General features: G+C 56.2%; 1 protein-coding gene across 4 annotated transcripts; it reads right to left on the reverse strand.

Moving 5' to 3' along the window:
- Positions 1–2,724: 2,724 nt before the first annotated feature.
- On the reverse strand, positions 2,725–22,688 carry LOC148820730 (lysophosphatidic acid receptor 2-like). 4 transcript variants are annotated; one of them, XM_088932594.1, is made up of 4 exons: positions 22,445–22,688; positions 13,011–14,037; positions 9,872–10,101; positions 2,725–4,256 (listed from the first exon to the last, which is right to left on the reverse strand). In XM_088932594.1, the coding sequence occupies exons 2-4, from the start codon at positions 13,756–13,758 to the stop codon at positions 4,119–4,121; spliced, it is 1,116 nt and encodes a 371-aa protein (XP_088788720.1). In that variant the 5' UTR covers positions 13,759–14,037; positions 22,445–22,688; the 3' UTR covers positions 2,725–4,118. The 4 variants fall into 4 exon arrangements, with proteins under 4 accessions (XP_088788720.1, XP_088788724.1, XP_088788723.1 ...); XM_088932598.1 differs by lacking the exon at positions 22,445–22,688 and adding an exon at positions 15,733–20,004; XM_088932597.1 differs by lacking the exon at positions 22,445–22,688 and adding an exon at positions 15,718–20,004.
- Positions 22,689–26,060: the final 3,372 nt, after the last annotated feature.

Genomic DNA, 26,060 nt, shown 5'->3' on the forward strand with positions numbered 1-26,060 from the left:
AGCCTCCGCACCAGCCCGTGGGCAGAAAGCTTTGTGAGAAAAATGAATGCCCCTGGCCAGGCTTGGGACCAGGCTCACAGGTGTTGCAAAGGTGCCTGTAATGAGCAGACTGAAGAATCAGCTGTAAAACACCTTAAGGAACATCTGACTGAGGAATTGGATTTACTGTTCAATCTGGAGCAAAGAGCAGACAGCACCGCCCCTGCCACCCCCTGCTCCCGGGAAGTGAGTTTGTCAGGGCGACCGGACACCCCACGAGAACGTGATCTCACGCTCGAGCTTCTTCCGTTCCCATGGGATATACAAATTTCCTCCGGTTCGTAACGGTACCCTTTTTAGGTTCCCGGATCCCCGGACATCAAGTGGCGTTTCTCATGGGAATAATTGCCGGGGTGGGAGAGGGGGGGTGGTCTCCGGGACTGGAGGGCCTCTGCCTCTGCCTCTCCAGGTTTTCTGATCGACCTGAACGCCAGCTGCTCCGGCGCTGCCGTTTGAGCGAGACCCGGAGCCCCTGTGGACGAGCCGCTGCCCCTCCAGGCGCAGGGGACTCTCCGTCCTGCTTCTCCACCCCGACCAGGGACGGTCCCGTCGCCGCCGGCTCGGCCCTGGACCCCAGCTCCAGCTCCCCGAGAGCCACGCCTGTCGGGGGTTTTTTAGAAGTCGAGAGCGGGTGTGTGCGAGGTCCTGTTCATCGGCACGGTGTAAATATCGGTGTTTTTATACTGGTTACCGAGCTCCTGATTATTTTTTTACTTTTTTATACAAGGGTGTGATGAGGTAGTGGCTCGCTACTATAATAAAGGTTACACAATGTTATAATATTAGCAGGATTCTTATATATACATACACATACATACCCTTCCAAATTGTAACTGCCTGTACCAAAAATACACTTATGTGTGTGTATGTATGCACAGTTTGACATTGTAATTTTAGAAATTATGTATATACTTACACCTGACGCAGGAAACTTAACTCTAGGTTTTGCTAATATACAGTATATATACATATATGTATTGTGTATATACAGAATTTAGTTTCAATGTTTCAAGTCTTGTTGGTGTGTTGTTACAATTTTTAGAACTGTCTTGTGGACTGTAAAAAAAAAAGTTAAAAATTAAAAAACTGCAAACAGAAATCCAAAGGCTTCTGGCAGCTTTTTAAATATTGTTCTGTCCTCCCCTCCCCCCCCTCTTCCTTCTGCCTGAGGGGGAGCATTTGGGTTTGCAGAGTTAACAGGACCTCGAAAAGCAATAGGGTGGCTGAAGTGAACCGGTTTAGTGCATTTCCCCTAATTCTTTGGGTGCTGGTGATATAAAAGATTTAAAGCGATTTCCAATCAATCCCTTTACAGAGTAACAATGCACTTTCAGTGTAGATCACCTGCTGTGCACAGTCGGAGGGTTCTTGACATCTGCTGGAAGAGGCGTTCATCAAAGGCTGGACTTATCTCCTGGCAGAAGACTTTGTTAACGGATCACTGAGAGCCAATAATAAAGCCCTGCTTCAGTAGTTCATGGGCCTGATGAATCAATTCATTCCTTCATTAAGCGGGAGAGGCCGGCAGTGCTGGTGCTCGCTCCCTGGTCCTGCACCGTCCTCCTCGCCTCCAGAGCCGGCTGAGCTCCGGGTTGTGTCGTCGATCCCGTCGACGCAGGCCCCCACGTGACGGCGGGATACGGTGGGGGGGGTCTTGCAAGTGTGCTGGTACAGGAAAGTGGCACGGAGTCGGTTCCTTTGGCACCAAGGCTGTGTCCTCTGGGATGAACTTCCAGATGGTGTCCCGAACACAGAACGGGAATGCCTGAGCGTTGTCCGCGATTCCAGGGAGGAAGAGCAAGGGGCAGTGGTCCTGCTCCCAGAGGGAAGAGCAGCAGTTCAGCCTGGGAGTGTCCTGCAGGCCTCTCCGCGGGCGCTCTTTGATTCCGGGAAGGGAGGGAAGACTCTTGAAGCGTTTCTGGGGGTCTCCCCCTCCCCTGAAGCCATTGTGTGGTCTGCGCTTGGCAAGGTAAGGGTAAAAGGACCAAGTGCAGGAGCGTTGTTTCGACTGAGGGAGGAATGTGCAAGTGCCTGGAGACTCCTGACACATCGAAAGGTGAAAGGTCAAGTTACCCAGATCTATTGTGCTGATTCCTGGTGGGGGGGGGCTGATGAGCTGGTGGAGCCTTTGTTGATGGACAGGGGGTGTGTACATGATTTCTGCCCCCCCCCCCCCGCACGGGGAAACTTTTGGAGCCCTGAGAAGAAAAGGGGGGTTGTGGGCACGTACAGTATCCATTCTCGTGTGTGTGTGCGCGCGCCTCTGGCAGTCAGGCTTGATCTGCTCCTCCCTGTGTTCGCGTGCAGAACAAACTGCGCCGGTGCCCCTGCCTTCCCGGGGGACCGAGTCCCCTCGCGGATTAAAAACAATTAATCTGGGCCGAAGGTTTTTGCTGACGCTCTACCTACTGCTTAAATTTGCAGTTCAAGCACAAATCGAACCCTTTCTGGCAGTAGTTCCGGCATGCGCTAGGCGTTGGATTGACAGATTGACATAAAAACCCTTGCCAGTTACTACTGGATTTCTAACGGTGGAAGCATTCATTTTTTCCTCCAAATGTGGAAAAGTGATCTTAAGAATCTGTTTGAGTGCAGTAGCATAGGATGCCCACACGGTGGCAGTAGATGAACATTAGAGCCACTATCCATACAGAGTAAAGGGCAAAGTCCCGAAGACCATGGCAGAACAGTTTTAAGGTGCAGCTTTATTGTAACACAACAGCTTATCTCAGAGGTCAACCATCAAGATCGGTCTCTGACACTGCAACAAGCTAACAGGTTCTATGTACTTGCTCCCTTATAAACCTTGTACACAAATGATTATGTATATTTTATCGGAGTATGCATGATTATATCAGGCATTATCAGTGCACATTTGTCATTCTTTTTTACCTATGTAGTGATAGGAGTGCTGCATGCAGTGTGCGATACAGGTCCACCAACCAACAGAAATAGCACAGAACTACCCCACCCTGAAACACATGAACAGTCAGCCCAGCTGACCTCTCCCGGAGCAATACTGAGACATGAAGCAAAGCCTTCAGGGGAAAACTCAGTGCATTTACAACAGAGAACAGGAAGCGCAACTTTACACAAAGGGTTGTGGGAGTGTGGAACAAGTTGCCTAGCTTGCTTGGCTGAAGGATACCCCGGGGCTCCTGCAAGCAGTGACTGGATGAGATCTGATTGCTGTATAGCCTGAACGAGCTACATTGGCCTGAGGCCTCCTTCCACGTGACTGTACAAATCAGCCCTTTCAAATCCTTGTATAACGAGTCGATCAAGTGGGTGCAAAAACCTTTAGAGGAAGAGAACTGGGTGCTGTTTCAATGCAAAGATAAATAAGATATGGTAGGCATCAGCCCCTGCTGAGTCATAAGACAATATTCGTGTCACCATTCTGCAATAATGACATAGTCTCCTGCAGCTGTGGTTATTGCAGTGATGTCATCTAAACACAGGATTGTTATTTTTTAGCATAATGACTAACATCAGCCAAGCCAAAATGTGTTTAAGAAAACAGATGCTGGACAAGCACTTCAGCTTCAAGCGCTGGAGGGTGCAGCTTCAGTAATGACAGGATATTTGCCTGCTGTCCTAGAAACCATTTCCATCAGGGTCTGTACAGGGGGCACAGGGGTGCAGTCACTCGCATCTTGCTCTGAGCAGTGGGGCTGCGCTCACCTTGGACCATGAGCCTGGAACAGGACTGGGAGTGCGCCAGATGCTTCGAAAAGGGAGTTTAGCCCGTCGGGAATATTTGTACACGTGTTCAAGGCCCTTACACTGGCGCTGTCCAGGGCCAGTAGAGCTTTGGACAGGGCACAGCCCTGGGCTCTGGTGCGTCCTGTGGCTCGCACCCTGCCACGATTAGGGGTTCAGGGGTGCGGCTCTGGTGCACAGTGCGTCTGGGGTTCAGGGGTGCGGCTCTGGTGCACAGTACATCTGGGGTTCAGACCCTGGCAGGGCGAGGGGTTCATGCGCTGGAGGCAGCTGCCAGCTCTGCGGTTCCTCCTTCACCTGTGGTCCAGGCGGGAGCCGGACCGGGCCGGGCCTGGGTGTCCGTCGCCCCCCTGGCTTCAGATGTCGGAGCTGCTGTGGTGGCCGGGCGGCGCCCCGTCTCCGTTGTGGGGTTTGCTGTCGCCGTCGTCGAGGATGAGCAGCTGGGCCCCCCTCGCCCCCTCGTCATCGTTGAGGTGGGTCTTCACCGTGCCAACCTGCGGGACACACAGACACGCACACCCCGACACACACACACCGGGTTAGCATTCACAGCACCAGAGCCCCACACCCACCAGGACAGCACCCCTCCCTCCATTCTGATCTCCCTGCCTGCCCCTTTCGCTTCCGCCCCCCCGTCCCAGTCCCCCCCTCCTTTTCCCAATGTAGTCGCCAGGAGCTGTTACACTGTCGCCCCCTCTGAACCACACACTCCCCCCCGCTGGTCTCGCTACAGTGACCAGGCAATGCCATCTCCTGCCAGCGCCGGGTGGCCTCTCTCCGGCCTGCACAGCCCTTGTGTGTGAGACCGTCATGTCTGTCTCGTTTCCTGCTGCGATCACCACATCTGGGAACAGGCATCCTGGCCAGACTGGGCCCTAAGACCCCCCAGATGAACTTGCAGGCTGGCAGCTCATCAGGCAAGACGGCCCCAGTGGTCTCCTGTGGCTCAAACCTTTCTTCTCGCAAACGGATGGCCTACTGAGACTCAGGACTGCGAGGCTGTCCGCTGTCAGTTGAGAAAGCAAGTCCGTAATCTGAATCTGGTCAGCAGTCAGTTATCTGAGCACAAAACAGGGAGTTAGCACATGACTGAATATTCCTGTTGAACTACAGCATGTTGCCTCCTGGATCCTCGGTGCTGAACGGCTGCTGTTTAACTGCACCCTCTAGCTTTCCACAACCTGCTCCTGCGCAAATTCTGCAAATTGAGAAAGACCTTTATAGAAAACCAGGGGCTGTGTGACCTCTCCTGATACTGGTACTAAAGGAGACACAACAGAGGTCACGTGACCTTTAGCAAGGGGTGACAGCACATGTCACGTGACCTCTGCTGTGGCGTGCACTCCAGGTCACGCGCCCTCTGATGTAACATGTAGTAAAAGTCATGTGACTGCGTCCCAGCAGTGCCGAAAGACTGTTGCTTTACTGCACTCTGCAGCTCTCAACGGTATGCTCCTGCACAGATTTTGCTGATTGAGCCAAACTGCAGTTTCGAAATGCACAGGCCAGTTAAATAAACCAACCTCTGAACAGGTTCTCCTGGAGTCGGAGATTATCTCGGCAGCTGACTGGGTTCACTGGGAGTTAAACACGAGATTATAGCTGGCAAGTCTGCTATTTCCCCGTGTGCTCAAGGTCACTGCAGACTCTGTAAGCCAGTGAGGACGAATACGTGACTTTTCTGTGCACAAGAACCCTCTGTGCTGCTTTCTCAGCTCCCCACAGAACCAGACTTCTTTTGATCCCCCCCTCCTCTGAGTAATAGGGGTAGTGGGCTGGTCACATCCAACACACATCTTGAGCAGGATGGCTGGCCCTAGTTCTCCAGGGCCCGTTTCTAACGAGTCAGACACGCTGCTTGTGAAGACCGCCGGGGGGGTGGGGGAGACACCGAGATGCCGGCATCGGAAAGAGTCTATCATTTCAAAAGTCACCGGGAGCCAAGGGGATTTAGAAGCAGATGACAGAGATGACGCTCATGTCTCGAGAGGCCCTGTGTCTGAGTGCAGACAGGGCAGCTCACCCGCCCGACAGGGAGCTCAATCTGCACAGCTGTGCGCCACAGCAGCCTGGAGCAACATTTCAGTGCTGCACCGCTGGACGTTTTGAGCTGCAACGGCTCTTTCAAGGGGCTGGAACAGAGGCTGACGATCAGCTCAGTTCAGAAACTGAGAGCTGGGGAACAGGGCTACAAGGAGCAGATCCAGGGAGTCTCAGGGAAATCGCTGTACAAGTTTGTCCGTTAACCAAGAAATACACACGCAGCCGTTTAAAAGACAAAATAATTTTTTTAATAAGAGGGTCTAGAGGCCAGACAGTTCGTTAACTCATCCTCTAACAAGCCCCACGATGAGGGGTTTTGACAAAAACAAGCCAAGAACGGATTGTTGGCCCTCAATTGCAGTACAGCTTCTGCCTTTTCTCACAATTAGATTGAATTATAACCGTGAAAAGATTGTCAGTTTATTTTCAGACAAATCTTGACCACAGCAGCCAACTCCAGAAAATAGCCCTCAGTCCAGTCTCTCCCTGAGTTTGTCCTCAGTCCAGTCTGTCCTCAGTCCTCTTGTAGTTTAAGAGCTTCACACAGAGCAGCTGAACTCAGCGGTCTATCACTTAGAAAAGCACTTTAGCTACAGACTTTAACACAGACAGCATTTTATTTGCCCTGGTTCCCTATTGAGGAGTAAATGAGCCCTTTAGCGCACAAATCTGCAAAACGGAGCTGACTGAGACCAGTCTGTGCAACACTGGGGGAGTTTTATGGAGTTGGCCACTGGTCTTTAGCACCATATGGCTGCAGGGTGAACAGTCCTGTTCCTGGAGGGGACAGCGTGGACAGAGCTGCCTGCTGGCTTTTCTGACAGCTCTGGTCTTAAGGACCTGAAATCAGTTATCTCTTTAAACCAACCAGCTGGATAACTCGTCCCGGCTTCAGATACTGAAAAGACGCTTTGAAAAGTAAAAAAGCTCCTGCCAGCACTCCGGCCTGCCGTGACCAGTAATCAACACTCCCTGAAATAAAGGGACACAATGCCAAGCACAAAGCTGAGCAGACACAAACACTGGATCTGGCAGGGCCTCTCAACACCCGCTCCGTCTGATCAGTTCCACTCCACGGACTCGTTAATTATCAGTAATTAAACAAAGTGGCAGAAAACGTCTGTAACGGAGTGGACTGGAACAGGGTGCAGGCTGCATGGCCCTGCTGCAGGGCCTGATGCAGATGCTCACATAGCAGTCTCCATGTTTCCAAATGAATTGAAAAGCTCCATCATTAGAGCAACTGTCCTCGACACAGACAAGTGACACCTGGACAGCCCTGCTGGACGCGGGGGCGCTCTGAATCCACTGTAATTACTGATAATGATCCTCCACGAAACAGACTGCTCAGTATTCCTCACATCTGCTGAGAGGTGCACATGAAAGAGTTGCAAATTCCCTTTAAAAATCACACTGTGCACTTAGAGAAGTGATTGAAGTTTTTTCTTCTAATTTGTTTGAATAGATATGTATGCCACAGTCAAGATAACATGGTATCAAAAACATTATTTACAATATATATATACATCCTGGGTCACAAGCACATCTAAAATAGTCTATATATGCTTTATATATGGTTCTAAAGTACTTTAGGTAGCAGAGAAGGAGGGGGTTTTCGAAGTCACCTCCTTCTATTTTGAAATTAACTCCCAGGTTTATCTCCCCATTTTGTATCTGTGAAATTAGTTTGAAATTTACATCTTGTTTAAACTTTTTTCAAAGTGCATTGACCACTAATGATTGTATTCTACTCTAACCCCTCAGTTCACAAAGTTTCAATTTTTATAGCAAACAATATTTCTATTTTAAATGATTTGAAATTATATAAACATCCATGGAAAATAAATCTTACATACAAAACAACCTTAAAGCGGAAGTTGTAATTGGCTCTTCTGCATTACATGCCTTGTTCTAGTTTCATATCCTGCTGCTCATCTACGCTCATCTCTGTTGGCATTACTTATTTTCCCACTCTGGGCTGAGAATTTGCTCACGAGCAGAGAGGAAGTGAGGTGGGGGAGGCATTTTCCCGTTGCTTCTTAAAGCAAACTAGCGTGTGCAACACTGAAATGCCTCCCCCCAGCATTTCCTCCCTGGGAGCACTTTTTTTTGGTCAGGACACCTTTACTGATAAACGTAAAACGTAAAACGATAAAAGGTGCAAAATAAGGTGTGAAATGAAAGTGGACAAAATTGTGCAGGAAAGCAGCTTAAACGGGGCACAAGATCAGGATGAAACAACAACCTGGACGATCCAGACTAATTCTCGCGCCTGGCCGAGTGAAATGGATCAACTATGATTGCAGTCGTACCCCCTCAGCCTGGTGCAGCCTGCACTAAGATTCCCACAGCATTCGGCAGCAATGGAAGGGTGACATGAAGGATATTCCCAGTCTCCCAGTACGCGCTGGTGAGAACTCCGCGTGCACCATCTCCCCCGCCAACGAAGACACGGCACAGAGCAGTCCCAGAATCCCGCGGGGCGAGAGTCCGTTCTCCAAGTGCTCCGATATCCACGTCGCACACCTGCCGAGCGAGTGAGTTGGAGACTTCTCCGAGATCCGCGCCGCTGGCCGCTGGAACACCGAGAAACTGGGCCTCGTCTCTCAACTCCTTTATTTCCGACAAGTTCTTACGGCTTTGTTTGTGCCGCAGCAGCAGTCTCCAGGCGCACTGCCACTGAGCTCTTGTGTTAAAGTGTTAAAGACTGGGCCATCATACAGTCTTTATAATTACTTTCCATCTCCTGTTCTTATGTTTGTCACTTGTCCTCGTTCTAAGAATCCCAGGGGGATTTTGGGGCGCGGTCCGGGTTCTGCTTCGGGTTACCCTAGAAGAGTCCTTCGCCCCAGGAGATGTAGTGCATTAAGTCAGTAGTCCAATGAAAGGAGCAATTTTAATCCGTGAATCTCCAGCGCACGTGCTCCCACCCCAGTCCTACATCACGCACCTGAGACACCCTACATGAGCAGAACTGGACTTGGACCTGGGCTCGAGACAGCACTCCGGTGGCGAGTGCCTGCTCTGTGGACAGACTGATAGATGGACAGGCAGAGACACAGGTAGGAGCGGATTCTCAGACTGACGGGGGTGCGGACACACACAGTGGACTCTCAGACTGACGGGGGTGCAGACACATACAGCGGACTCTCAGACTGACGGGGGTGTGGACTCACACACAGTGGACTCTCAGACTGACGGGGGTGCAGACACATACAGCGGACTCTCAGACTGACGGGGGTGTGGACTCACACGGTGGACTCTTAGACTGACGGGGGTGTGGACTCACACACAGTGGACTCTCAGACTGACGGGGGTGCAGACACACACACACAGTGGACTCTCAGACTGACGGGGGTACAGACACACACACAGTGGACTCTCAGACTGACGGGGGTGCAGACACATACAGCGGACTCTCAGACTGACGGGGGTGTGGACTCACACAGTGGACTCTTAGACTGACGGGGGTGTGGACTCACACACAGCGGACTCTCAGACTGACGGGGGTACAGACACACACAGCGGACTCTCAGACTGACGGGGGTGCAGACACACACAGCGGACTCTCAGAGTGATGGATAGACAAACAGGCTGCTGGCTAGGCAGAGCTGGAGACAGACATTCGGGGACCGGTGGCCAGACAGTTGGACAGGGTGTTCAGAAAGGACGGGCGGGCAGAAGACAGTAGATCCCATCTCTATCTTTGCTGTCCACACTTGTCTTGACCTCGACTGAGCCAGAACTTCAAACCCACCCTTCCCATCCTCAAATCTCGAAGAAAAAAAAGCCCACAAAACACAGATCCGCAGCCCCGCGGGCCCAGGTGGCCAGCGGCGGAACAGCGAGGGCTCGGCTTGGGCGGTCTCGGGCTCGCCCTGACTCTCTCCCTTTCTGGCTCCCTAGTCTGCTCGGCAGCTGGTGTGCGATGGGGGTGCATGTGTGCGGGTGAGAGCGGCTGTCCCCCCTCTCTCCTTCTCCTGTCCCCCCCTTTCTCTCACAGGGCCGAGTGGTTGTGGCTGCTGTTCTCGGACAGAACTTCCTGCTCAAGAGTGCTAAACCTCACCGAGGGACCCTTGTTTCCGGCGCGCGACGGGCAGAGGCAGCACAGGATCTGCTTGAAGGTCCTCCTCATGTCCTGGTCCCGGAACGAGTAGATGATGGGGTTCACCAGGGAGTTGCACTCAGCCAGAACCAGGCAGTACTTCTCGTACTTCAGAACCTCACAGGACTCGCAGTGCAGACCGTCCAGCAGCAGGACCACCAGGCCTGGGGTCCAGCAGATCACAAAGGCTCCTGCAAGAGGGACAGGGTGCAGATGTGAGATCCCAAAGACAGCCAGGCGCAGCGCAGGACAGGGCACCAGACTGCCATTATACACAGCTCCCCGCTAAACAGAAAATAAACGAGAGTCAGGATCAGCTTGTTTCCAACGGTGTCGCAAAGCAGCTGGGAACTGGGGGCACCCAGGGATTGCTGTCTACTTTCTGGGACATGGATCAAATTCAGGGGTGTCCAGTCCTGGACACCTGTTCCAGTGGTTAAGATACAGGACTGTCACACCAGGAGGACAGCCGGTCCAGTGGTTAAGATACAGGGCTGTCACACCAGGAGGACAGCCGGCCCAGTGGTTAAGATACAGGACTGTCACACCAGGAGGACAGCTGGTCCAGTGGTTGAGATACAGGACTGTCACACCAGGAGGACAGCCAGTCCAGTGGTTAAGATACAGGGCTGTCACACCAGGAGGACAGCTGGCCCAGTGGTTAAGATACAGGACTGTCACACCAGTAGGACAGCTGGCCAAGTGGTTAAGATACAGGACTGTCACACCAGGAGGACAGCCGGTCCAGTGGTTAAGATACAGGGCTGTCACACCAGGAGGACAGCTGGTCCAGTGGTTGAGATACAGGACTGTCACACCAGGAGGACAGCCGGTCCAGTGGTTAAGATACAGGGCTGTCACACCAGTAGGACAGCTGGCCCAGTGGTTAAGATACAGGACTGTCACACCAGTAGGACAGCTGGCCAAGTGGTTGAGATACAGGGCTGTCACACAGGGAGGTATCCTGTTTCCTCCAAGGCTCTCTGCACAGGGTGCTGTGTGAATTACTGAGCTCCTGATTCATGCTATTCCTCTTGTGTGGTTTCTTTGTTACCCAGGGGCCTCAGTAACATCCCAGTTGTTTTCCAACCCTGCGTGCTCCCCTCCCCCGCTGCGCCCCGGGAGTCAGAGTCAGTGTAAATATTGACAGGCTGCTGCAGCTGTGTTAGCGCTTGGTGCCCTCTGTTTTCCTTCCACCTGCCCCAGCGCCTCACACTCTGCCAGGTTTCCAGGCCCCAGGGAAACCCAGGATGGGGCTCGGACAGTCACAGCATTCACGTATGGAAAAGGGGGGCCAGTGGGTCCGCCCCTGACCGTTCTGAAGTGACACTGCCGGGGGGGGGGTCCTCTCTCACTCTCTGGCCCTCCCTGAGAAAGGAGCCACCTAACAGGTACCCCAAAATCTGTCCAACCACACCAAAAGGAACCCCGTGACTTTGCAATCTGGAGAGGTCAACGAATGCAATAAATCAGCCCGCTATCTGGTGGCTGTGCTTTGCTGGGGTACACTGAATATGTACCCCAATGTTCCCAGGCTGTGCTGTACTCAGCGCTACTGCACTTCTCTCTCCTTCCCCCACAGTCAGCCAGACACCCTGGCCTGCAGGGGGCGGTGTGTTTCCGGCCCGGGACAGGCTGCACACATTCCTGTGCGTGTCTGTGCCGGGGGGGATCGTTCCAGAGAATTCAGAGTGGCACGTGTCTGAACAGGCCTCCCCGCGGAGATGGGGGGGAGGGGGGGGGGACGAGAACAGACTGGCTCAGACAGACCGATGTGTGTGTGAGCGAGTGCGTGTGTATGAACGGCTGTGCAAGTCCACGTGAGCGAGTGTGAGGAGTGTCCGTGTGCATGAATGTGTGTGAGAGTTGTGTGTGTGAGCAAGTGCATGTGTATGAACGTGTGTGCAAGTGCACGTGAGAGTGTGTGTGAGGAGAGTGCATGAGTGAGTGTGTGTGAGGAGTGAGTGTGTGTGAGGAGTGTCCGTGTGCGTGTGAGGCATGCATGAATGTGTGTGTGTGAGCGAGTGTGTGTGTATGAACGTGTGTGCAAGTGCACATGAGAGTGTGTGTGAGGAGTGTCCGTGTGCGTGTGAGGCGTGTGCATGAATGTGTGTGAGAGAGCTGTGTGCGTGTGTATGAACGTGTGTACAAGTGCACGTGAGTGTGTGTGTGAGGAATGTCCGTGTGCATGTGAGGCATGTGCATGAATGTGTGTGAGAGAGCTGTGTGTGTGTGAGCGAGTGCGTGTGTATGAAAGTGTGTGCAAGTGCACGTGAGAGTGTGTGTGAGGAGTGTGCGTGAGTGAGTATGTGTGAGGAGCGTCCGTGTGCGTGTGAGACGTGTGCATGAATGTGTGTGAGAGAGCTGTGTGTGTGTGTGTGTGTGTGTGTGTGTAGAGCATTGGGTATATTTTGGGACATTCCTGAGAGAGGATGGGTTCACAGGAAGCCAGTCCTGTGGTTGAATCTGTATTTAACAAGAGAATATACTGTAGGAGCTGTGACCCTGCTACATTGAACCACAAGCTGAGTCCCTGCAGAAGAGTGCGCAGTGTCTGTGAGCACCTCTATCCTCAGATCCATTAGCTCCTTGCAAAAACAAACCAGCTACAAAAAAAAAAAAGGGTCTCCTCTTTCTGCAGCCCTGGTCTCATCTTATCTGGATCTTATGCAAGTATACCCTTGCAGTTACAGCACTGCAGTTTGATCCACTCCATATTCATAGGGATGATGCAGAAATACATCAGGTGTCTACCCATGCAAACCTGCATGCTGCTGCACCGCATCCACTGCTATTGGATCTGACTGTTATGCACCAGGAGTCCAACACTATAAAACCTGGAGTGGATCGGACCACCGTGCACTGGGAGTCAGTCTCTATAACACCTGGAGTGGATCAGACCACCTTGCACTGGGAGTCAGACACCTGGAGTGGATCAGATCGCTGTGCACTGGGAGTCAGACTCTATAACACCTGGAGTGGATCAGACGGCTGTGCACTGGGAGTCAGTCTCTATAACACCTGGAGTGGATCAGACCGCCGTGTACTGGGAGTCAGACACCTGGAGTGGACTGGACTCCAGAGAGAGCCCCGCACTCACCCAGGATCATGGAGACGGTCTTCATGAGGTTCATGACGGTCTCCTTCTGGCGCACCTGGGAGGTGTGCTGCGACATGCGGCAGGCCTTCCTCCGGACATAGACGAAGATGCGCGTGTAGACCACCACCATGATGGTGAAGGTGAGGAGGTTGAGCACGCCCCAGAACACCAGGTAGCTGCGGCTGTAGAGCGGCGCCATGGTGGAGCAGTTCTCTAGGCTGCACAGGCAGTGCCAGCCCATGGTGGGGATCAGCCCCATGATGATGGCCACCAGCCAGATGCCCAGGATGAGGCAGACCACCCGCCGGTTGGTCATCTTGCTGTGCAGCTGCATGGTGAAGATGGTCTGGTGCCGCTCCACCGCCACGGCCAGCAGGTTGACCACGGAGGCGGTCAGGCTGGTGTCCAGCAGCCCCTGCCGGACGAACCACTCGTAGGGGGACAGCTTGATGGTCCAGGGCCCCGTGTGGAACATGAGGTAGAGGTAGGCGATGCCGGCGAAGAGGTCGGCGGCCGCCAGGTTGCCCAGGAGGTAGTAGATGGGGAAGTGGAAGCGGCGGTTGCGGATGATGGCGGTCATGACCAGGATGTTGGCCAGGATGACGATCACGCACACGGTCAGGCCCAGCCCCACCACCACCTTGTCCTTGGTGTGCCACACCGCGCTGATGTTCTTCCCGCTCATGTTGTAGAAGAACTCCACCGACATGTTGAAGTAGCAGACCGGGGCCGCGGCCGCCGAACTCATCTTGATTCGCCGACGAAGCGAGCCGCCGCCGTCCCTCTCGATCGGATGCCTGTCTCTCTCTCTCTCACTCCGCCTGTCGTCTAGCGGCTCGGTTTACTGCCCTCTAATCTCCCGGCTGCCCATGGCTCCTGGGAGATCGCGGGTGGGTTTGGTGATCCGTGGTCCGCCCGGACCCCCCAGGCCAGCTCCTCTCCCCGCCGGACGGAAGCGTCGATTCCTCTCTAAGGAGAAGGTCCGGTCAAGAGGGTGGGGCGTCTCCCTGCTCCGGGGGGATTCGAGCTGCAACGAGATGAAGAAACGTATCAGCACGATAGTGCGGCTTTTTCACAACCATCAGCACTCATTCTTTTAAACATTTATGCATGTTCTCCCCTTGAGTGCGTAGGTCTCCTCCGGGTGCTGCTTCCTCCCACAGATCGATTGGCTTCTGGGGAGACGGGCCCTGTGTGAGTGTGTGCGTGTCCGCGCCTGTGTGTCTGTCCAGGGTGTACTGTGCCTTGTGCCGACTGCTTGCCGGGACAAGCTCCGGCTCCCCCCAAGACCCTGACCTGGATAAAGTGGTTGGAAAACGGATGGATGGAATCTGTTCTCAGTTGCTTCACATACATTGTTGAAGAAACCCTACCAAGCTGTAGGACTGTGCAGAGCTAGGCACCACAATCCAGTAAGTCAGTATGGCACAGGGCAGGCCGATCTGGGCCGTCACAGGCCAAGCCGAGTCAGAACACCACTGGACCGCCTGATCCGGGTCGGCACAAGCCAAGCTGAGACAGTACGGCACAGGGCAGGCTGATCCGGGCCGGCACAGGCCAAGCCATGTCAGTACATCACTGGACTGCCCGATCTGGGCCAGCACAGGCCATGCTGAGTTGGTACAGTACAGAGCAGCTCGATCCGGGTCGGCACAGGCCAAGCCAAGTCAGTACACCACTGGACTGCCCGATCTGGGTCAGCACAGGCCAAGCTGAGACAGTACAGCACAGAGCAGCTCGATCCGGGCCGGCACAGGCCAAGCCGAGTCAGTACACCACTGGACTGCCCGATCTGGGTCAGCACAGGCCAAGCTGAGACAGTACAGCACAGAGCAGCTCGATCCGGGCCGGCACAGGCCAAGCTGAGTCAGTATGGCACAGGGCAGGCCGAGTCAGGACAGTACAGAGCAGCGCGATCCGGGCCGGTACAGGCCAAGCTGAGTCAGTATGGCACAGGGCCGAGTCAGGACAGTACAGAGCAGCGCGATCCGGGCCGGCACAGGCCAGTCAGGACATCAACACTCCAGTGTGCACTGCAGCAGCAGTGAGACTCTGCCATTCAGAGCCAGAGACACACCTTGTAATTACAGAGGAAACCTTGTAATTGAATCTGGGCTGGAGCACACAGCCTCCCTCCAGCCAGCCTGCACACAGACCACAGAGAGGGACAGCGCCAGAGATCAGAGAGAGAGGACAGAGACAGGGATAGGGAGAGGGAGAGAGGAGAGAGGAGAGAGAGGATAGAGACAGGGATAGGGAGAGAGGAGAGGGGATAGGGAGAGAGGAGTGAGGATAGGGAGAGAGGAGATGAGATAGGGAGAGAGGAGTGAGGATAGGGAGAGAGGGGATGGGGATAGGGAGAGAGGAGAGGAGTTAGGGAGAGAGGAGAGGCGATAGGGAGAGAGGGGTGAGGATAGGGAGAGAGGAGAGGGGACAGGGAGAGAGGAGTGAGGATAGGGAGAGAGGAGTAAGGATAGGGAGAGAGGAGAAAGGAGAGGGGACAGGGGTGGAGGAGAGAGATGAGGGGGGAGGGGGACAGAGCTTGCCAGGCTAGCAGATAATGACAGGCCCTCCCAGACAGCGCGGCGCACTGCCCGTCTGTCTTCCAAACAATAAGAGCCCACAGCTGCTGTATAAATTATGCAGGTCAGACTGTTTACAGGATAAAGAGAGCTGCGTCAGCTCGTATTCACAGGGCACTCTCCACCTGCAAAGGCCTCACTCTGTCCCGCTGGGAAGACCAAACTCCCCCGTCCTGCCCTGAAACTCGTTTTGAGTCTTCAGCCCTCTTGCCTGCCCAGGAAGCACCCGGCCCAGACAGAGGCCCCCCCTCCGCTCTCTGTTTCAGGACCACCTTTCGCCCTCCCGCCGTGCCAGCTGCACCACGGCAGCCCGGGAGCTGTGTGCGCCACATTGCGCCAATCCCCCAGCTCGCTCGGTGCCCCTCAGCCAACGCCCCATCGGGTTCTGCATCCCGGGTCTGCAGGGAGAAAAACACAGCCTGCCGGAGGAACGAACCTGCCGGAGGAACGAACCTGCTGGTGCAGCGGACCGGACAGAGCAATAACCTCTTCTTCTGTGGGTCTGCCTTAAAATCAAGCCAACCTCCAGACTGCTTCAAACCAGCCTTAGTAAACTGGCGTTGTGCAGGAACCTGTTCTTCAGAGGAGAACACAAGGGCAACTTCAAAGAACCAGAGGACAATGGAGTCTCCGGTCGCTACACGTGGTGAGAAACATGTTAATCGTCCAGGCAAGGTGTAGCAAATAAGTAAGTGACTAATCAACAGCCACCTGAAACCCACCCCACTGTCTCCAAGCTTGTTCAGTCACGTGTCAATAAACCCTCTGATACAGCGCCAAACTGAACCGACCTGCTCGGCAGCTGCATTTCAATCTCCAAAAGCTCCACCCTGAAAACTGCCAAAGGCCACCGAAACATTTCAGGCGCTGGGTCAAACACTAGCTCATGTGATGAGACTCCAGAGGTACAGAGTACTTTGTGTTCTGGGGTTTGGCGTTGGCGTGCCTGTCCGTGGGGATCGGAGACTGACAGCCCTGCCTCGCCGGCGAGGAATGAGCCAGGGAGGCAGCCGCCAGGGTGAAGATGGGGTGGAGGAAAGATCAAGGCCAGGGGGCAGGGGGAGGGGGGGCTCAGCAGGAAGAGATACTTATGGGTAAGAAGGCGGGAGTGCGAGATTCCTGTTCAACAGCTCCATGTCAGGATATCGCCGGATAAAACCGGTACAAGAAATGGCTGGTGCATCATCAGCCGCTCTTGCAGATCTCGTGGAGCCTTGTTAGCATGGCTGAAGAGGACAACGAAGGAGCGCAATAGGTCATTAGATGCACCCCAGATTTAGGGGTGACCTAACGTGCATCGCGTCCTTGGACAGATTAATCAGGGGTCTCAGACCCACTCCCTGGGGGGGCCCAGTGCCCTCTCAATTTTGTTCCAACCTGAGCTGGCAATTATAAACAATGAATTATTCTGTTTAACGGATACAGGTTGTTGCTTAAGTTCTTCACGCAGGTCAGCTCATTATCGGTACAGCTACCCGTGAATTGCCTGGGAGCCACGTTAGGAGTGCTGCAATTAATCAATCAATTAGCGAGACCCAGCGTGTAACCGGGAGGTCAGGCTGAGGCCAATGGCTTCCAAAACAGAAAGGGGGAAATGAGCCCCGATTCAATAAGTTCAAACCTCAAGCTGACAGAAACTAATTAAACTGTGGTTCCTTCACTGACACCCGATGAGAACGCACAGCTCATCCTTATCGGGACATTGCTGCCTGTCAGCCGAAGGGAAGTGCGAAGCCGATATAGGACAGGAAACGGGTCCTCGCTTCTCAAGTAACATCAGCGCTGATACCCAAATGAAGACAGTGCATGAGACTGCACGTGTGGTCTTCGAGGTTCAGAGTCCTGGGCGGCCCTGCAGCGGGGTAGCGAGACGGCGCACCTGGGGTTCGGAGACAGCTTCCTGTCACCGCAAACCAGGCTTCACAAACGAGCCAAGATTTACTGCGCTGTCGCTCGGGGCGACGGACGTCAAAGACACGAACGTAGCCCCCTCATTCCGAAAACCGACCGGCGTGGCGGTGAGCACTTCCTGTTACTCATCGCAGAGACAGTCACACATCTGCTGTGGGCAGGAGCCCGCAGTCTGAATCTGCTCGCAAACAGAGAGAGAGGCAACATCTGGCGCTCCCTGACGCTGCGTGTGAGACAAGCAGAGGTTACTTCCACGCTGAAAGGTGGAAAGAAGGAGTCAATGCTTTGGCTGTTGAGCCTTCTTCAGGTGTGAGGAAGAGAGGAAGTAAGAGGAGGACACTGTGCATCCGATTTGCCCTGATACCGTCTGATCATACCGTCTCAGTGTGGACACACCGGGACAGAAAAGACCCCCAGTGCACAGCAGTTGAATCCGCTCCAGGTTTAATAAGAGCCCTATTCTTCATGACAACGATCTAGACAGCAGGGCCCTGCAGCTGCTAGTAAAACCCGGAATGGATCACACTGCTGTGGAATGGCGGCCTGAACTTTTGCCTTTTCTTGGCGTGGATGCGCGCATAACTCTTCCTTCACCACCGAACCACATCTCCCCGAATGCGGGGCACGCCCCAGAGAGCCGAAAACAATTCAAAGCCTCTCTCCCGCCTCCTGGAAGAGCGCAGGGTCAGCGCTCCGAGGGGCGCCGGACCGACAGCCCTGAGGCGAGCTGCCCCGGGTTCACGGGGGCGTTCCTGCCCCGCCGGTGCCCTGTCCTTCCTGCGGAGCCGCCAGCGCCGAGCCGCCCCCCTCCCCCGTTTCCGTGTGGGAGAATCCGCAGGGCTCCTGTAAACACAGGCTCTGCGCGTAGCCTGTCATTACCGCGGACACACCCGGCTCCCTGACCACACTGCCCAGCCCCGGGGCCGCGCCGCGGAGCCTGGTGGGCATGGGGGGCCCGGGGGGGGCGGAGATGGGACTGGTCTCCGTTCCATCATGATGCTGCGGGAGACGGAAAACCAGACGTGCCCGGACTCTGGGGTGACCTAACTCTCAACCCAGTGGTCGCCCCCCCCTTCCCCCCCCGTAAAAACTCCCCGCGATTCACTGGCCACCCTGGCAGCCGGAGGATCCGTGAATCCGCAGTGATCCGGGCTGCGCCGGCGGAGCTATCCTTCAGGGAGAGCGAGAGGCAGGAATGCGGCGCTGACGTCACCGGGCCCCGCCGGCCTTGGAGGCTCCGCGCGGGAGCGGGCGGGGGAGTCGGACCCACGCCTCGCGGGAGAGGCGCTGCGATAAGGAGGAGGAGGAGGAGGAGGAGGAGGGTCCGCTCTGCCTCGCTGCTCAAGGACACCGGCCGCCGCCCGAAAGAGGCCGGCTGTGGGGTCACCCCAGGACAGCCTGGCGTGACTGCACGAAAACGCCCCGGGGTGACACCCCAAACCTGCGAATCTCGGCCCCGCTCGACAGCGAGCCGCGGCGCTGCGCGCCCCCTCCGGTGGCACGCCCCGGCACAGCAGGGACCGCGCCATGCCCAGAGCCCTCGGGCACCATGGCCCTGCTGGCCTGCCAGGCGCTTCCGACGCAGAGGGCATGCCAAGTCTCTACAGTTACTCTACAGGTCTGAGGATGATGATGATGGAGTGTTAATGTGAAGATACAGAGGAGCTGGACTGAGTGTCTCTACAGTTACTCTACAGATCTGAGGATGATGATGATGGGGTGTTAATGTGAAGATACAGAGGAGCTGGACTCTGGAGTGTCTCTGATCTGAGGAGAAGGATAATAATTTTATAGGTCAAACATTTTCCTCTCACAAATGTTATCTTCCTCTTATAACACTTACCCTCTCCAGGGTAGCCTGACCTTCGTGTGGTTCACACTTGGTAAAAAGAAACTCAAGGGTCTCTCTGGTTGTGAGGAAGGGCTGATGTTCGGGTCTTGGATTGACAGAGCTCTGCACTTCCTCCTGCCCCTGTTTTAAAACCACAAGCACTCAAGCTGAACTAAAAAAAGCTGCACGAAGCAGCTGCCTTCCTCACACAGACTTCTCCTCTCTCAACAGCAGTCGCCTGCCTCTCTCTCTTTCGGTTTTCTTTTCTTCAGAAACATGCAGTTCCTCGTACTTCTGTGTCACTGCCTCTCTGGAAGCAGTGATTGATAACCAGCCTGACTCACGCCTCTGTGACATTTACGGGCGGAAGCTGCGCGGGGGCAAGGAGGAGGTGGAACACCACCTGGCATAAAACAGAGCACGCACAAACACACCAGGGCACTGGTGGTACTGCCCAGGACCGGCCTGCCGGCGTCAGCCCACACATCCCAGTGAGTGCTTTTGCAAAGGGAGGGTGGCTGTGCCGTGTGGCTCAGACCAAGGGGTACCCCAGCCCCAGACATTGCTCTACACTGCCCCGGTGTGGCTCAGACCGAGGGGTACCCCAGCCCCAGACTCTGCTCTACACTGCCCTCTGTGACTCAGACCGAGGGGTACCCCAGCCCCAGACACTGCTCTACACTGCCCCGGTGTGGCTCAGACCGAGGGGTACCCCAGCCCCAGACTCTGCTCTACACTGCCCCTGCGTGGCTCAGACAGAGGGGTACCCCAGCCCCAGACTCTGCTCTACACTGCCCCCGTGTGGCTCAGACTGAGGGGTACCCCAGCCCAGCAGGGCTCCTGGTTCTCTCAACCCGGAGGAGGCCCGGCTCAGTCGGGTCAGGAAGAGCCGAGCTGGAACCAGAGCCTGCGCACACAGCAGCCCTCCTGGACTGGAGCTGGAGAGCCGGTCCACTTGTGTCACACAAACCTTTCGACTGGGGCTCCTCCCCCGCCCCCCACTTTTCAGAACCTCAACTCATCTCAGGCACGGGGGGGACTAGCACCCTCGCGAGCTTTTTCCTATTCGCACGCCCTGACGCGAGCAGGTCGCCGAGCCGGCTGGAGGAGACGCGCTTCCCGCTCGGGGAGAGGAGCGTGGAGGCCAGCTCTCCGCACGCGCCAGTGTCCTCGCGTCAGCCCCGCCGGCAGGATCGGCTTCGTTTCAGTGCAACGGCTGCCCGAGGCGCGAGGGCTGGGCGCGAGGGCGAGAGCGAGAGCGAGCCCGCCTGCGCTCGCCGGCCGGCAGCACGCGCCGCCCGGGTCGCCCCCCCACGCCGCCGCGCGACCCCTACCCCCCGCAGTTGCCCATGTCGCCCAAGACGCGGCGCAGACGAGGAGGGAGAGATCCCCGCTCCCTGCACTCCTGGAATCCGAGCTATGTTGTTTTGACTTCGCTCTTCAGGAAGAAGTTTCTTGCAGGACGGGTGTCCGAGGGCGCGTCTGCCCCTCCCCCAGCGTCACAACACCCCCTTCAAGAGCCGGTGCGTTCTTTAGGCGAATGGGCTCAGCTGCCCTATCCCCGTGGGGCCGCTCGGCCACCACACGAACCCCCTTTCCGCTCTGCGCTTCCTCCGCGCGGGGACGCCGGCACGGTCTCGCACCCCCGCCTCGCTCCGGGAGGGTCGCGCGATTCCCAGAGGAAACGCAGATGTCGGCGCTCGGGGCCCCCTGGCCGCGAGCTGAGGAGGGTGCGAGCTGTTCATTACCAAACCGCCCCCCCCCCCACCACCACCACAAAAGAGTCACACATGCAAACAGCGGGATCAGATAGCGAGAGAAGCGGCGCAATTAGCGCTGCGGGTCGATGCCGCCCCATCGCCCAGCCAGATAGCGCGCCGGAGGGATCAAAGCCGGCGGCAGGCTTCAGATATGCGGATCCTTCAAGGGCTTCGATTCCGAGACACCTGGACACAAACAGAGAGCCCGTCAGTTCCGCGGGGGACATCCCTTCAGGGACACCGCAGTCCCTCCCCGGGGGTCTCGCCGCGCCCCCCGCCCCGACCCTTTGATCTGCTCAGCGAATCAACATTCCGGCCGACAGCGGCGACCCCGAGGTCCGACCGTGTCCGGCCCCCAGGGAGAGAGAGCCAGGAGGTGAGGTGTCGCCTCGGCGGCTCCAGGGCCGGACTGACGGCCACAGCTGCGCCCCGACAACCACCCGAACACGCGTGAGAGCAGAGATTTGCGGTACAGGCGCAGAGTCACACCTCCCCGAAAATACTCGCGAAGGCTCTGCCTGTACACACGGGACAAAGGCAGCTTTATTGACCTTCGCAGTCCAGGCCGACTTTATTTATTTTTTTATGAGACACTTCGCTCGAGTGAATGACAAAACCCGCTTGTTGGGGCTCGTTCCTGTAAGACGGGGAGGTGTGTGTGGGGGGGGGGGGGGACGTCGGCGACGACTGTCCTGAGGTCAGCCCGGCAAGAGGCCCGTCCCTTCGCAAACACCGGGCATGAAAGCGCACGTCCTGACACACCGAGGAGTTCTGCAGCCCGAGCGAGGACGTGTCTGTGACCTCGGAGCGCCTGTGACAGCTGGCGGGCTCTCGAGCTTGTGGCGGACGAGCCCCGGCTCTCGGGGAGCTGTAAGTAGATCCCTGCTCCCCCCACGGCCACGGACCTTGCGCTCCGTCCCCACGCGCACGGGGACAGGCTTTTGCCCTGGCACGGCGCGAGGCTCCGGCTCGTGATCCGTGCCACCCGGCTGCTCGCTCGCTCGCTCGCTCTCTCTCTCGCGCGCGCGGCGGGGCGAGATCGCGTTACACTCCGCTCCGTCACACACCGCGCATTTCACAAATCACGTCCCCCGCGTCCCGCGTGGCAAGGGGAAAGCCCCCCCACCCACTACCTCCCAGTGCGCGCTGGACTGGCAAGGTCCGGCTTCATGAAGGAGGGGGCACGGGCAGAGCGGGGAACGAGTACCGAAACTGCGCGTCCTGGCCATGAGAGCTCCGGCTCCAGTCCTGCGCGCCTGCTCCGCCAAACCCCGACTCCCTACGCAGGCGACTTGTTGCAAACGTCTTGTTTGTTTAAAGGAGGACAGATAAGAAAAGCCCGTTTCTTACCTCGTGTTTCTCAAGATTTCGGGATTGCACCTCCAGCCCGCAAACCAAAAGACATACGTACGTCGGGGCGTACGAGCCGCTCTTGGGGGTCTCTCGCCGCTTTGCTGTAAGTTGTTAATTGTAAGTCCTCAGGAGTCGGGCTCGGTGGCAGGGCGCGGCCCCATCTCGCCTCCGTGTATCGCAGAGCTGGCCGAGCTCGCGCTCACCCGAGCCCGAGACAACCTGGGCGCACGGGCCCCGCCCCCGCCGCCCGCCGATTGGCCGCTTCCCGAGCCGGGTGCTCCAATCAGGCGCGCCCTGAGCCTTGAGTGACAGCTGAAGTTGGGTACCGTGCAGGGTCCCTTTGCCTTCTGCGACTTACTTCGCCGGCGTAGCGTCTTCGCTCGGAGACGAATCGAGCGGGGTCTCCTGGCTTCGGCAAATCTGATCTATCTCAGCCAGACCAAACAGCCCGACGCGAGATATTGCGAGGAGAAGAAAGGTTTTTTCAGTCTGTCCTGTGACCGGGGGTCCTAAGAAATCCTTTGATCCCCCGCGCCCCATCCTGCGCCTAATGAGACGGGCACGGCCACGCCGATGCGATCAGAGGTCGGCGCGGGTCCAGTCCAGCAGCCGGTGTGTTTGATGAGCAAATTAAATCATAGGACTGATTTTTTTTTTAGACAGAGATAAGGAAGGAACGCACGCTGAGATCTGCAAAATAAATATTTAAATGAAGCCTAATTGATAATGTCAGCCCCTACGCCTGCTGATACCCGAGAATCAATATGTCTGTCTTGTCTTCACGTTCAGCGGGGCTGTTAATCGATCCCGGTTCCCCAGTCAGTTAAACAGTAATCTTCAATAATGACAGTATACCACATTTTAGACAGCACCTTTAAAGCCAGTCCTCTCACAGTGCTTTGCAATACGTAAAAAGCACATTACAGGGAAAAAAAAAAAGTTTTTAGATATAACAACACCCAGATGTGGCTGAGACTCCAGTTTCCTTTGGGGTACTGTCCCAGAGCTGTGGGGTCCAGCAGTACTGGCCCTGTCACCCCCAGAGTGCAGAAGAAGAGTGGGGACACACAGTGACCCAGAATCAGCTGAGCGGCTCTGCTAGAGGAGACTGAAGGTGAGCCAGGTTGCATCCGAAGGAGTCCCCGTTATTAATTAAGAACATTGACAGTGAAGAGGAAGCAAGAGGAGCTCCTCACGGGCCGGAGGTGTGTTTTGTGAAAGCCTTCCGAAAAGTTTCGGGCTGCAGGAGGCCAGCTGGGGCCCGGGGCCCCTGGGACCCCCTGATTTATACTGTGGGGCTGGAGACGTTCAGATTCCAGGCGGCGCTGTGACAGGCCGCCTCCTGAGCGGCTCTGGGCTTCACGGCCCTGAAAACCGCCCTCTGTCGTCTTTTTGTCTTAAAAAGACAACAGAGAGCAGAGCCCCCCCCCAACAATCTCCAAAAGTTTTTGAAACTTTAAAGCCAGCTCCAGAGAGGCTCGTGGGCTGCCTGCCCAGCCAGAGTGTGTGAGTGTGAGTGTGTGTGTGTGTGTGTGTGTGTGTGTGCCGGTCCATTCACGCTGTGTGTTAGAGGCCCAGGCTGCTGTTTGTCCCAGCCTCCTGTGAGCAACAGCAACAACACAACACATGACAAACATCATCTGGAAAGCGTTTGCTGTGGCGTGCAGGCAGGCCTGCCGATGTGTCAGGGCTGGCATCATTAAGAGTCCCGTCATGCCGGGAGGAGGGGAGGAGAGGGGAGACACAGCGGGAAGGCAGCGAGCAGGGCGGGAGCCCAGAGCCAGCCGCGCTCTGGCTGCAGACGCACTCCGACTCGGGTCGGCGGCGCTTCAGCTCCAGGAAGTTCCCGCTGCCGGAGTGTGAAAGGGAAGGTGACACTGAACTACTTTCGGGCGAGCTGGAAGGCAGCTACGTCACGCAAACCGGTTTGTCCAACAAACAGGTTCGGACTGAGCCAACTCCTCCGTGAGGCGGCTTCGGAGGGCCCCTTCCGGAGCGAGCGAGAGCCGGGATGCTCGTCGGCCCCCCCACCAGGGCAGGAGACGGTTTCGCAGGCAGCCGGGGGGGGTGGGGCAGGGCTGCGGAGACGAATGCAGACCCGCTGGGCGCCGCCCGAGCTGCTTGGGGGCGCCAGCTCCTGCGTGGGAGTGCTCCGCGGCTCTGCGGGGCCTCGGCCTGCGTGCCAGCTGTGATGCCCTCTGGACTAGTGGAGCTCTGGTATCAATTAAGCAGAGCTGCTGGGCTGGTCTGGGACTGGGAGGGCGGGGTGGGAATTTTCCACTCTGGGCTGCCCTGCTTGCTTCTTCATGCTCAAGAGACCAGCCCTCTCCCTGGGCTCCCCCCATCCCCATCATCTCCTTCCTCCAGGCACCCCTCAACCTCCTCCCCAAAGACAGCCCCCCCACCCAGGTTGAGAGCAGCTCACCGGGATGAGCACAGCCACGCGCGCGCGCGCACACACACACACACACACACACACACACACACACACACACACACACACACACACAGTCAGGCTGTGAGCACCAGCGCGTGTGTGTGTTTGTGTGTGGGCAGGGAGGAGGGGGTATTTACTGTAATTGAGCTGATCCTCCCATCCCTCCGCTAGCGGGGAATGAGTAAGAGAGGAGCCGGAGGTCACCAGGTCACACGCCGCGCGGAGGGGGGGCGGGGCGGCGGAGGAGCTGCTGCTGTCCCACGACATTTTTCCTGGAACATGCTTCTCTCCACTTGAGCACCGCTGCCTCCGCCCTCATGCCCTCATGCCCTCACACGCAGACTCGCGGCAACCATTCCTGTTCCGAGGAAGGGCAGGGTCTCCAGGGCCTGGAGCGATACAGCCTGGATTGGGATACAGGCCGGACTGGGATGGGGTTTGGATTGGGGGTGGCAAGGCCAGAATCAGATCAGAAGGACCAGCATGTCCTGGCGGGCTACAGAGACAGGGCTGTCTCAGCGCTGTCCCTGCATGGCCACCTCTCAGTCAGAAAAGGGGGATTATTTGTATCGCCGCATGATCCCGATTCCGAATGCTGCACTGCAGTAATCAGTATGGCCATTCCCAGGCACAGCAGCGTCCGCAGACTCTGGGTTTCAGAAAGGCTGATTCTAGGATCTCCATGATGCCGCCTGGACCCCTGTGGTGACTGAGGACAGGCGAGGTTCCTGTGGAGCAGCCTTGCACCTGCGCTGACGCCCCAACAGCGTGGGCATTCCCAGTGGGCGAGAGAGCGTACAGACACGCACACACACAGCCTTGCCCGTCTCCACTCACCTGTGAGTGTCGGAGCAGTGGTGCTGAGAGCAGGCAGCCACAGAGGCACAGAGGTCTGACACAGCAGCTCACATCCAGCAGCGAGGGCAGGCTTGAGTCAGGGGCCCAGATGTGCACTTTCAAAATATTTCACAGTCAAGGTTCACTCCAGGATGAGCACAACACCTGTGTATTCACACATGCACACGCACAACACACGTGTGCCCACAAATCCACACATGCACAACAGTCACATGCACAACACACAAGTGTGCTCACATATGCACAAGCACAACACAAACACACAGATGCTTAAACATACACACAACACACCTATACTCAAACATGCACAGACACAAT

The sequence above is a fragment of the Atractosteus spatula genome, chromosome 14 (genome assembly GCF_055471065.1).
Source record: "Atractosteus spatula isolate fAtrSpa1 chromosome 14, fAtrSpa1.hap1, whole genome shotgun sequence".
NCBI lineage: Eukaryota > Metazoa > Chordata > Actinopteri > Semionotiformes > Lepisosteidae > Atractosteus > Atractosteus spatula.